This window comes from Erithacus rubecula (assembly GCF_903797595.1).
Source record: "Erithacus rubecula genome assembly, chromosome: 3".
NCBI classification, from domain to species: Eukaryota; Metazoa; Chordata; class Aves; order Passeriformes; family Muscicapidae; genus Erithacus; species Erithacus rubecula.
This window is the reverse complement of record NC_136689.1, coordinates 124004362-124017998: the sequence shown is the minus strand read 5'-3', so window position 1 is coordinate 124017998 and position 13637 is coordinate 124004362. Positions and strand designations below refer to the sequence as shown.

The 13637-nt window shown below is 35.0% G+C and overlaps 1 protein-coding gene across 2 annotated transcripts in view; it reads right to left on the bottom strand.

The window, feature by feature from the left end:
• Positions 1–13637, bottom strand: part of SLC26A7 (solute carrier family 26 member 7) — a 63572-nt gene that overhangs the window by 30621 nt on the left and 19314 nt on the right. For both annotated transcript variants that reach the window (XM_079301352.1, XM_079301353.1), the window contains exons 4-7: positions 10612–10776; positions 2962–3114; positions 1408–1490; positions 181–328 (exon numbers count right to left, since the gene is read on the bottom strand). In XM_079301352.1, the coding sequence (XP_079157478.1) occupies positions 181–328; positions 1408–1490; positions 2962–3114; positions 10612–10776 (549 nt within the window). The remainder of the gene's footprint in view (positions 1–180; positions 329–1407; positions 1491–2961; positions 3115–10611; positions 10777–13637) is intronic.

The window sequence follows — 13637 nt, the reverse complement described above, 5'->3', positions numbered from 1 at the left end:
TGCATAAGTATAAATAATTTCTTAGTATAACATGAAATAAGTCCTGGGACTATGAGTACTAGAAGGTGTCAGGATGCTACATGGAAGATAACTTTTCCTCCTGGACATTCACCTATAATACTTTCCCCAAATGATGAGGTGATTTCAAGGCTCAGTGACACTAAGGAGAGGGAGCTTTACCTGGTTGTCATCCACATTGTATTTAAACTTTTTAGCAGAGCCTTGAGCAAGGGCTAGTGAGGCAACATAACCAACCAGTGCCACTCCAAAAGCTTCAGTGACTACTTCAGGCAGGACACTCATGGTTGGTGCTTTTGGTGATGGCAACCTGTAAAAAATAAAGACAGTCATTTTTGCAAAACTTGATATATAATCACCACATACCTGCAATTTATGTGAATACCAGAGAAACAATCTCTGCAGGAACAGCTAATTTTTGTATTACTTGTAAGGTGACTTTATTTCAATATTTTAAATTAATACTATTTCAGTCTGCTGGGAACAGCAGAAGAAAGTTTGTAGAAGATGAAACAGTTTCAGATCGAGTATGCAATTTGAAAACTTCAATTTGAGAAATTATAAAGAGATGTTGATGAATTAACACTTGGCTGTGTTTTGGTCTCAGATTCATAGCATTCTCTAAATACTTAAAAACCATATTTTTTTCTCAGAAATATTCCTTATTTCATTTGTTTCAGTGCAAGCTGCCACACATGTTCATGCTGTCTTGGGCTTGTACTATGTGAAATTTAGGGAAACCCTGCTATATCCAAGCAGGAAATTACACAACAGCTGCACTCTTTCATACCAACCTGTAGAGTTTTAACATTTGGTCTGACAACTAATCTAATTTCTCTTTCTAGCTAATGATATTGAATTTTTTTGCCTTCTTTTCAAGATCATAGAGGAAAGTGTATCATTAACTATAGTAAAAATGTTCTTTTCTAAATTAAGCATAATTAAATCTTTCACGTTTTCTGAGAAATCACATTAAAATTACTGTATTGGTGGAGAGGAATTAAGTGTAGCAATCCACAAATCTTATCTCACTGGAAATCCCTTCTGCTACAATAACACAAGGCAATTCTCAAAAACCAGGTTGCAATAATCTTGTAAAGAGTGTCCTGCCCTCCTGTCATACATCACCAAGTACTTGGTACCTACTTTTTATTTCACGAAGCAAGAAAAAGCTGTGAAAGTGTACAATAATGCATTTTTGTGATGGTATCTATGCACATATAACTTGTTAACATGGGATTGAATTGTGAGAGAGTATCTGAGGAGACAGGAAACAAACAAAATAGATTTTTTCCATTTTGTATTTCAGGAACTGCTTTTGACCTTTTCAGAGACTGTTCTCAGAAATAAAAATATTTAAAAGCCACAAGTTAATAAAACCCATATTACCCTTTAGGAATATTTCCCACAACTTCTATCCCGTAGACATATTCCATATCAGCACAGTAGCAAGCAATGGATGTAGCAATTATCTATGGATTCAAAGAGAAAAGATGTTACATTTCTTTTGCTTCTGACATGGTCCCTATTATTGCCATACCTAAGCACATAAGCACATGGCACTGTTCATGCATTTATCCTTAGATCCATCCAGTAAATCATCAATCATCAGGAAAGTATTATGATTTTTTTTTCTTGCAAATGTGGAAGAGAGTCAAAAGAAACTAAGGTTTGGACACAATAATGCAATAATGAAATGAGACTAAAATGCAGTTTGTACATTCTGTGCACCAACCAACAATTACTTTTACCAAACACAGGAGAAGGTGTTAATTTCTCTTAAAACATCCCTTCCATAGTTAAACTCATTCCCTCCTCACTAAAACTCAGTTAATACAAAACCATCACAGTTACTGAAAGAGATTTGTATGGCTCTCTGTAAAGCCTCAGGACCTTGGCAATCAGTGTCCAAAGTCCCTCTGTTCAGCATGTGCCCCAGAGCACTGCACTCCTGTGAGCAGCTTGGAGGAGTTCCTAATTTAGGTGTTCCTGAGTAGTCTGATTCAGCTGATGCTCTCTGAGCACATCTAATCCAGGCAGTGCTGCCTTCAGCACAGAACACAGCAGAAGATGTGTCTGCCCCTTGTTTTTATGTTCTAGCAGTTATGAATCTTGCAGAGGGAGTATAAGTTTGATCCTGAGGAGGTTCAAACTCATTTCAGGTATTTCAAATGAGACAAACACACAAATCCCAATAGAACAGACTTCCAGTCCACAATCCTTAGTTTACTGGTACATTTTACCCAGTATTTTTAAAATACTGGACCAGGACCACACTACCTCCTTTTCCCAGCATTTTGCCCTTGTAAATATTTTCTTTCCAGTAACAGAAGAGCAATTCAATAATATATCCTGGAAACCAACTGTCCTTATTTTGTATTTTCTTTTACAGGTCCAGAGAAAAACAGAAACTTTCTGATGGTGATCTGCTGCTGATCATTTGACTACAACTTAACCCTTAAGGCAGGGTTTACAATGCAATTGCTAATTTCAACTTAGTCTATACTATGTTAAAGGAAAACTGTTAGTAAAATGGCAGAAAGCAATAGCATAACTATTTAACTTCATCATAGATAAATAACAAGAAACATATAAGCCACAACTACCCAGCACAAGAGTTGCCTGGAGTTACAATGTGCCAGTTACTTTTTATTTTCTTTTCCAAACTTCTTAGACTTTGACATTCTAGGCTTTTTATCCTTGTGATTATGTAAAAAGTAGTAAACATATGAAAAATATTATACAAATTGGGAGCTTATGTAATTTCTTTCTTAATTATCAAGCCAAACTACCTCCTGTTCTTACAATTAGCTCACAGCCAGGAAGCTGTTTAATAAGTTTCAGGTGTGGGTGTGGGTAACTATAGATAGGACAGTAAACTTCAGCAGATTGAGCCACTGAAAGCTTTGTAAGAAAAAGTTTGATATATAATTTTGTACTTACCAAAAGGAGATCGATGGGAAGGACAACTTTAATGTTTCTGTGAAATTTCTCATTCAGTTCTTTTACAAGAACAAGTACCACAATGCTCAGCAAGGAGAGAAGCAATGCCTCCAACTGAACTGTTCTGATATTCTCAAACACATAGGCATAAATCTACAGTGAACAGCAAATAACAACCACAGATCAAAAAATATATTCTGGGTCACATGCCATGGCACCTTCTCACAACTTCAGACAAATCATGAGAGCTGAATCAATACTGCAGGAGCTGAGTCATTGGACAAGTTTTTGGTCCTGTATTTTAGATTTTACAAGAAAGAAAATCACCAATGCTATGGAGTTTTGAAAACTCACAAAAATTTGCAGAGACTATTTTTATATATTAATTTACAAATTTCTATTGGTAGAAGCAGGCTATAAAATCCCAATAAATGTGATATGTTTCCTTTTCTTATTCAGTCTCATTAAGTTCAGTGTGATAAATGAGTGTTGCATAAAAATGTTGAGAAAAGTTTCTTGCATGAAGGTTTATTTGTAGTGCCACAGCATCTAAAGTCCGCCAATGCTAGTAGTAAAAGTTATTTCTGAGGCAAAAAAAAGTTAATATACAGAAAAGAGGGGGAAAGAGAAGGAGAGGGAAAAGAAAAGGGAAAGAAAAATGCAAGTTGAGGCTGTATGGGAAGAGTTACAACAAGAATATTCCAAGATGAGCATCCTCTTCAGGACATCCTCTGCAATCTGTGGGTCATTTTCCCAGAGTAATTTCAGCAGGGCATCCTCAGTCTCCCCATGGCTGCTCTTGCCCCTTACACAGTGCTCCATGCAGCATGGTCTGGTCAGGTCCAGCTGCTGCACACACTAAAGAGCTGCCAAGCTTGCATACATATGATGCTGGTTATTTAAATAAGTTATCTGCTTAGCCCTGTTTGTTTCCCTTTCTGCTGACTGCAAAATGGAGAGGGAAAGAGGACACCAGGCCAGAGCTATGAAGCTCTGAATGGGAATATTTCAGCTTTTCAGCAGTTAATATGTGCTGCAATAACCTGTAAAATAGGTTAGAAAAATGTAGTTCAGTCTGTGATGAACAAAGTAATTATGGTGCTGAATTATAAGATGAACAAAGGAATTATGGTGCTGAATTATAAGAAGCAGGAGTTACAGGTGAGGAGCAACAGGGGTCTTTGATGATGAATACAAGGTTATAAGAAACAGACTCAGAAGAATGCAGTTAGTTGCCCTTGCACAGTGAACTGTAATTTTTGCTCTATGCTGAAATTGTTCAGCAAATAAGGCATAAATCAGTATGGTACTAGATTAACAGAAAATAATGAAAAAGAAATTAAAAGTGTGCTGAAAGAGTTAGAAGGGGTGAATAAAGTTAGAGAGAACATCTATCATGGTAAATAAAGAAATCATGAGATCTTATCACAGCTTATTTTCAGTCCTCATGAAGAAAAGCAACAGTTTATTGCCTGAAAGAAAAGCCAGCCATAAAAATGGATACAATACACATCCTTACTAAAGCTGTAAGGGAAAAAAACAAGATAGGCTTAGTGCCTTGAGTTTTCTGCATTTAAATTCTATTGTGCATCCTGAAATATAAACCATGGAGAGAACAGAAGTTTAGATTAGGATGCAGATTTAGACATCATCACATGTAACTTTTTTTTTTAAACCCAACATAAAGGATAAAAAAATCAAGCAAGTGAAGCTTGAAATAATAATACTACCATTAAAAAAAAAGAAGTATTTTCTCTGGCAATGACTAAGAAGACCACTAAAAGAAATCAAAAGTGACACTTGTAGTTTTATCAAAATAAAGATTAATAATTTTCTGCTCCAGAGAACTTATTCTCAAATACATATATAATGCTAACAAGTTTTGACAGTTTGGAGGTTTGTTTTATATTAATTTATATTAAATTTATATTAATTTATATTAAATTTATATCAATTTATACTTGGAGGTTATATTTGAACAGGAAATAATATCAGAAAAATTATCTTGGGAAAGAACCCTGTTCCAGCAGAAGGGTAGTCAATATGGTGATAAAATTTATTTCTACTGTTTGACACTGTCACTCATTGGATAGGTGATGCTCATGTTGAAGAACAAGTAAATCAAGATAACTTCCTGATTTTTTCTCTCTGAGAATATTTTCATAATATAGAAAATGAGAAAAACCCAACCTAAATATGGTTTCAGAAAAATAACTTTCCTTATAAAGAGGAAATTTAGCCTTTGGAGTTTTGATTAAGGATGCACAATATAACCCAGCACAAACATTTTTCAGAAACCCAGAAAATATTTTAAAATCAGCTTGTTAAGTAATATGATCTAGATGTGTATGTCTTAAATCTGAAGAAAGGCAATTAAACCACAGTCTTTAACCACATATTGCCCCACTGTAATCAGAAAATATGTGAATTGTATCTTAAGTGACTTGGGACTAGATCTGTACCCATAATTTTCCAAGAATGCAATTTCAAGAGGGCACAGTGCCCAAACAGAAGCTGTGATTAATTGAGACAAAAGGAGGCAATCTGTAAAACTGTGCCCACAAACCCACCAAAGACTGAGCTAGATCTAAGGTGAAGTGGCAAGAAAAGGGAAGAAATGGGTTGATTCCTACTTGCTGAAGTCAGAGAGATGGGATTTGTTCTGAAATTAATGCTGGCTATTAAAGTGTCAACATTAGCTATCTGTGTTCAGGGCATAAAATCTAATTTTCCTAGATAAAGTGAGACAAAAGACTGAGTGAATAAGTAAAATTTAAGTGAAGAAATATACAAAAGCTTGAACAATTTTTGTCTTTCAAACTGAGTAATAAAGACATTTCTATTTAATTTTAAAAATACATAGCTAAATCTTGTAAACCTTTGCCACAGGTTTTTCAGACTTTGCAACAAAATATTTGTATGAACTGCCTAGAACAACTTTTGGTGTTTCTTTGAAGTTGTACTTTCTGCATGTAGTCTACATCAGCCAATAAATGAAAAATATTGGAATTACCAACACTTTGCTGCTCATTCAATATCAGTAGCCCAAACAACCCTATCCCCAAAGTGTCTGTAGTACACTAAAGCAATCCTGGCAGTAATATGCTAATATTAAATTAATTACTGCAGTAGACTAAAGAGCTCCCACTGACTAGTTGGTTCCTGGGTAAACATTTTCTGAAAATGTAAAATCACTCAATTCATGATCTGACCAGTGAAACCAGGAGACCCTTTCACAAGAGAGAAGGGACATGTGGCTCTTAACAGGAATGTCATTAACATACACAATAAACATCTCTTTAAACTGTGCATTTTACATGGTATTCTGTCCAGTCAGTTACTGTACTCATCAAGATCAAACCATAAATCCTAAATCTAAGTACATAAAGGTCAAGCTTGCAATAGCATTGGCATCTGATTCAAAAAAAGTATTTACAAATATTTTAATCAAAAATGTAATTATAAATTCAGTATTTCACCTATTTAGATGATTCACTTACAGAAATAATTTGGAAACAATGCAGCAGAATTTAGCTTAATATTGCAGTGTACAAAGCAATCTTTTTCATTTTATAATTTTATTTTTTTTAAATCAGCAGTAATATATAAATTGAGCTGTTTGCCTCTTGTATTTTTAGTTTCATTGCTAGTTTTGTGTAAAGATTTTTAATAGAACCTATGTGACAATATTATGAGCAATTTGGACTTTTTGGTAATCAATGCAAATTTGGACCTTAAGTGAAACAAGCAATATTTGAGCTTTGCACATATATATACAGACACTGAATGTTCCTTTTCTCATGGGAAACCATCAGTTTTGAGGAGATATTGAACACTGTAATGGTTTATATTCTACAAAGGGTGTGTATTTGGATGCATTAATCAAATGCTCTATTTTTTTCTTGATGTCTACTTGAAACCTCAAAAGATTAGCTCTAAAATGTGTATATAGGCTGAAGGAAAAAAAAACAATTAAAGGAACATGTTATTTAACACAATACATTTTAAGAATGGACAGTTTCATTTCATTTTCAAAAATATTTCATTCTGATGTTTTTTAAATGTGTCACACTGGAGGGAAAATGTACAGACAAATACTGTAAGCTGTATAGATAACTGGGAAAAAAGGGATGAAAAGAAAGAACTGATAGCAGAACAGGAAGGTTTGGGTTTTTTTTTAGAATTGCAGCAAAACCACATAAGGATTTTGCATCAGACTTGCAACACAACCACAAAAGACCCTGTTTTACAAGGCAAGTTTCTTACACAGAGGTTCATTTTGCAGTGTTGTATTTTCTCAGAAGCATGTGGAAAGAGAAATACATCTATACACAAATAAGGGGCAAATACAAGTATGTTCTTCCATTTTCAGATGCTGAGTAAAACTTGAAAATCTTGTTTTCCCTTGCAAAGTTAAATCTCACATGCATTGTTCCCTCACTGCTTTTCTTCTTCACTTTTCACCTTCACTTTTCCACTTGCAAAATACCAGCTGATGCTGCATTGTACAGCTCAATTGAAAAGTGACAAACTATGTACAGGGAAAACAAAATTTAATAAGTTACATAACTTATGTGTAAACACAGAACTATCATAGGCTCAAGGCCAGTGTACTAGATTTGTTCTCCATATGCAAAGTTCCTTTCTATGGATTTAACCATGATCTCACATGCTATAAAGAATTCATTTCACTGGCTTGCTATACTTGCAACTCTCCTATCACACTTTATTAAACATTCTTATTCTTGCTTTGCCAACCCAAAGGCTGCCTGAGGCAAAGCAATTGGTTTTGTGAGTGGGAGGTGATTTGGAATGGACAAAGAAAAGAAAATGTAAGCAAAAGTGCCAGTCTCTGTATTTTGAGAATTTGACATAAAGAACACGTCCAGAGAGACATGACAAAGTTGCCTTTCTTTGGCATGTCTATGTGTCTCTCTGGATACATGTGCAAACTACCTTATATCTAATTAATATAATTTTCACATAAAACTACAACCACAGAAGAAAATTATTGTTAAAGTCTAGCTCTGGTGCTTTTGACTGAGATACTGGACATCCTTAAGGCAATTCATAAGTCTGAACAGACACCAGAAATATTTAAAAATACTTATATAGAAAAATTGCCCCTTTTTATTATGCTTTCAAGTTTCACAGAGTAGATTTTTTTTTTTTGGTCATTTATTTTCCCACAATTTACAGAGCAATTCAGAACCTTAAAAAAAATATCAGGAAAATTTTTCTTTGGAATATTTTCAAAGGGGTTTGATTTCAAAAGAGAAGGCAAAGAACTTGTTTCAAACACATTAAAAATACAGGGGATAAGGGAATAGATTTCTTTCAGAGCATTTGTATGACTCATTTATGATATCATCAGCACACCAAGGTGGAAATACTTCTTCATATCACTGCTGTTCTTTATTATGGCTCATAATGTATGTTTTGATTATGCCTTGGCTGCAGTACTTAGCACCAGTCATCTCTACAAGATTACAATATTCCTATATGTAAGTATAGTTTCCATGGAAACACCATGAAAAAGAGGCTATTCACAATTTATATTAAGAACCATTTATGAAAAGGTTTTTAAATAATGAAAAAAATAACAATTTTAATAGTCTAAGAAGCCAACTGGCCACTCATAAAAATAGCTATGACACTTTTAGGCATCTACAAGATAAATTGATAAATTACTTGTGTTTATTACATGCTCCTAATTTTCATTTATAAATTGGTCCTGTAAAATACTTAACAAGTTAATTATCCATATAAAAAGCTATCAAATTTATAAAATACTAGGAAAAAAATATTCTAAAAAACAACATCTTCTAATCAAGATTTCACATTAACATATTTTCCAAATAAAAGGAAAAAAATAAAGCACGTAGTAGGGGCACAAAAACATAGTCAGTGCTTTTAAATAATTTGTCCTAATTTAGTGGCTGACTAGATAAAGTCTTATTATCAGTGAAATGTGAATATCACCTCAGCAAGTAGATACAGTTTTATTATGGGCAAAATATCATTTTGACAGATACCGTTGTAACACTAATAATGCCAAGAGATTATGCTCACAGCACTGAAACTCAGGGCTCACTGGAATAAGTAACCATCAAGAATATGCTTGTGACTTTTGTGTAATAAGATTATACAGCTTTTCTCTGTAGGGTTTCAGCCAAAAATATGTCCTTTCCAAGGGCTGTGAGTGCACCAGGTGCTTTCACATGATACAGGTGGGAAAACACAGTGGCAGCAATACCCACTGTGGGCCAAGGTGGAGAACAAAGGATGATCAGTCATCCCTGACAGCCCTGGGGCATTCCCTGCCTGAGCTGGAGCCCAGTAGAACAGCACCATTGTCACCAAAGTTTTGGAAACAATTTCCAAATGTTGTGGAAACTCCAGTAGCTGCCATGCCAACCTGGGTTATGGCCAGGGTGGAAACCAGCTGATGACTGAAGCAAATCAGCTGTGTCCCTGCACACCAGCCCTACGTGAGGCTGTCTGAGCTCTTGGGGCCACAGTGGGCAGTGCCAGCACCTCCCTCTGAGGTGTGGGACACCTCTCAGAGCCCTCAAGCCTGTGATACTCAAAAGGCCATCACTTAGGGTGATGCACACACACAGAGACTCCTTGAGGTGTCTGGTGAGAAACACTCAGGCATTTGCCATGAGTATATCCCTGAAGGCAAGAGGAGTTTTTGATAAGCACCTTTACACTCACAGGCAGACATGTATACATCTGTGCATGTGAAAATATTATGTGTGAATGTTGCTATCATGAAACTGTAATTGAATCACTGCTATATTTATTTAAAAATCCCATTTAATAACTTCATAAATGTTAAATTACTTAATTATTAAATTCTGTTAAACACTTTTGCACACCTTATTTTTTATATCCATATCCTTTGCACCCTTATCCCTTTTCATCCTCAGTCTCCATGTAATCCATTCTAAATTGATGCTACAATTTGCTTATGAATGCTTCATCCTTGGAGTGAGTGAACCTTGCCACTGAACTCTGTTAAAGTCACAATTTCCTAAGTTCATATTAAGCTCATACCTGTTTTTTGCCAATACTTCTAATGGTGATGCTTTAAGAAGCCCAACCACTCATTTCCAACAATACTGCATGAAATGCTTTTTATAAAAATTACCTTAAAGCTGTCCACTTGCTGTGTTTATGACAAAGTAGTAACATGTCATAAAATAATAAAAAAAATATACCTCGAGTAATTTTTGCATAGTAGATGCACAAATCATGGATCATTTTCCTTTTACCACAATGATGGTCAGATTTCATGCAGCAGCATATGAAGAAAATGTGCTTAAATTTGTATTTTTATTCTTTCTACTTGGTGACCAAGAGAGAAACTACCCTCCCTGTAAGAGTGTATAATGACTCAGGATAATAAATGGAATTATTGATGCCCTAATAAACATATTTTAAATTAATTATTGCACCCATTCCTGCTAGTTCTCTATCAGGTTTTCCAAATTTCTTCTTACAAACAGTGAAAGCAAGATGAAGGTTCATCTTCTGCTCATTCACACACGTGCATAACAAATTCCATACTCTTCCAAAGAGACAAATAGTGCATATAATAAAATGTTAGCCAATGGAGTAACCCATCTCTTTCACTGAACTCACATGAAAAAATGCCAGTGGTCCTGACATATATGGCACTTTCATTCCCAGCAGATACTTCACTTGTGAAGTCACAACGTGGGTAGCTGCTCCTGTTGTCATCGCGCTTATCACGGGCTCTGTTAGCAGGAAAGTGGCACTGCCCAGCTGCAGCATAAACATCACTACCTGAAAGGCAAACACAGGAGGATCAGCAGTTATTGCACAATGTAGTATATTAAAATGAAATGCAGCCTCTTGGTGATAGGATAATGTGTCAGAGTCCTTTTAATAAGTTGTAAGATAAGTGAGTTAAGATAGAAAGCAAAAATCCTTTGGAAGACAAATATAGCTGAAAGTGGAACCCACTGATGTTCTGTGGGTTTACCTGCACTATTTTACTCACTAGTTTACCAGACTCTAACACTGGTTTAGTAACAAGAGCAGACTCAGAGAAACTCTAAATATTCTCTCCTGCTCAAATATCTGAGCACAATAAACACCATAAAAAACATCAACTCAACTCTGCAACAAGAAGTAGAGCAACTCAAAAAGTGAGGCTGCTTCTGGCACTTGTTCTGCTCCACAGCTATCCAGCCTAAATGGGCCAAGAGCCATATCTTGGTCCAGCTTTCTGATTGCCATCATGTCACTATCAGGATTCCCAACATGAGTCTTTTCAACAGATACCAAATTTGTGAGGTGCTCTAGAGACTCTTGTGGTGAGCCCTCTAATCCAGGAATTTAAACTGCAGCAGGACCTACAACTGTTGGAGGTATTGATGTGTTCAACTGTTTTCTGCCATTACCCTGGACTTGGACCATTCTTTCCTTCCAAAGTATGAGATTTGACAACTCTTAATTCTTTGAACAAAGTTGTTACATGACTACAGATGCAAGTGTGGTTTACATAACACTTAACATTTTTCTAATCCACATTAAGTTGCACTGACATTACCTCCCCTCAGAATGAGTTTTGCAGTTTCTTACCTCTATGGTCTTTTGCATTTGCTGTTCTTCTGCCTGAAAAGTTACATGGTCTTGGTGCAGAGTTGTTTGTTACAATGCTTTCTAACAGGTCCAGTTTTTGTTTACCATACTAAATACCATCATTTTGGGATATATCAATCTCCCTTGCCTTTTTTTTTCTTTTTTTTTTTTTTTTCTGTAGCTAAAACTGTAATTTTCAGATGTAATCATTCTTTATGCCTAAAAACCATTCATGTTCTCACCAAAAAGCTCACTTGTATGCAGTGAACTTTGGGCATAGTACCACAAAAGAAACAAAAATATCAAAATAAGTAGGTTTTAATTTACCATAAAACCTCTAGTGAGCAATATCCTCTTCCATTTGAGAGATTAAATCTGAGAATTTTTTTTCCTACTTCCCACTAATAGCATGTAAATTGCTCTTTACTATGAGCAACTGGAACATTGATTGCCATTCAAGATTGGACTCCAATAATGATAATTACTGTATACCCTCAGTGAGTAGTAATTTAGTTATTCAGGCCTAAAACTGATAATTACTAATTTCAGATAGTTTGTTTAGCTGTTTGTTCTAACAGTGTGCTAATATATTTTAAACATTGTTCAGGGTAGCAAAGTTCAATAAGAATTAAATTCTTCCTTCCCTAGTGAATTTTTGTTTGTTTTCTAAGATTGGTTTCTATTGTCTGAATGTGAAATTTCTAACTGTGTAATAGCTTAGTTTCCAGGAAATCTGATATTTATTTAGCCATGGAATCAAAACCACAGAGACAATTCTGTGTACTACATAATATCACAGAGAAGTATTAGTTGCTATTAGCATTTCAGAGAAAGTTATTATTGTGAGATACAGCAAAATGACTGCTGAGCTTAGAAACTTCAGCACCACTCTCAGACCTACTTTTTGGGTTTTTTTACTTTTTTTTTATCTGCATTTTAAGAGGATGCTCACAGATACTAACTAAAACACATTTAAAACACAGTTTTTGTTGCTTGCATGTAACTGTAAGCTATGTAAAATGCATGCAAACCATGAGTATGGTTTCAGTCAGAGAATTTCTGTAGCCACTCAGTTAAACAAGCAACAGCCTGCATTGCTCCCCTCTCCTTACTGCAGAAGGTAGCTCTGAACTTCATGAGCATTTCCTACTCTTCATTTACATTATAGTTAAATGAATATAATGTGCACCCATACATTTTCCATGGAGAAGATCTGAAAATGAAGCAACCACAACAGGAAACATTCTGGGTGCAGGGTGTAAATTTCAGCATGAACTGGTATGGGAACCTCATGTTGTCCTTCCAACATGAGTAATGTACAGAAACTGCTTGGATCATGAGGAGGAAAAAAATTTTGAAACAAGCCTCCCAAATCTAATTGCATGAGAGTTTTCTTGACAGATAAAATTATTAGCATTTACACAGGGCCAGACTGACTTTACAATTCACCCTCCATGCTGGGCTACAGCCATTTAAGCTTGGCTGCCACTGCATTTTGAATAAACACCATTTGAAATTTAGCTAAGCTAACACCACTCCATTGCATTAGATTGCATTATGTCATAAAATCTTTCACCCAGTAACACTGACCAAACTGTAGAAAGTTCAATATTCTTAAAGAAATGTCTAACAATCTGCTTTATCTTGGCTGTTGGTTGTGATGCTCATTTTTTCAGGTCTTCCACTTTATTTTCTGGTATATTTTATGATTTCTTTTCATTCCTGATGCAGACAAAGTACAGAGAAAAGTGACAATAAAGTACTAGAATAGAAAAAAAAAATTTTTTTTTTAATTTGCCATAATACTGAGTTTTTCTTAAGCTCAAAAATAGAAACAATTAAAATGTAATAGATGTAACAAAATTCTCACACATTTTAGAATTTTATCCAGAATTTTTAATTTTTAAGAGCTTAGTTCCTAGAGGATAAAAACAGATTTCAATAAGAGAATATATACAGTATAAAAATAGTTTGAAAAGCACTTGGCTATGGTTTATTTGTGTGGCATTTTCAGTACATTATACCATGTAAAAAGGCTCATTAAGAAGTAACTTTCTTGA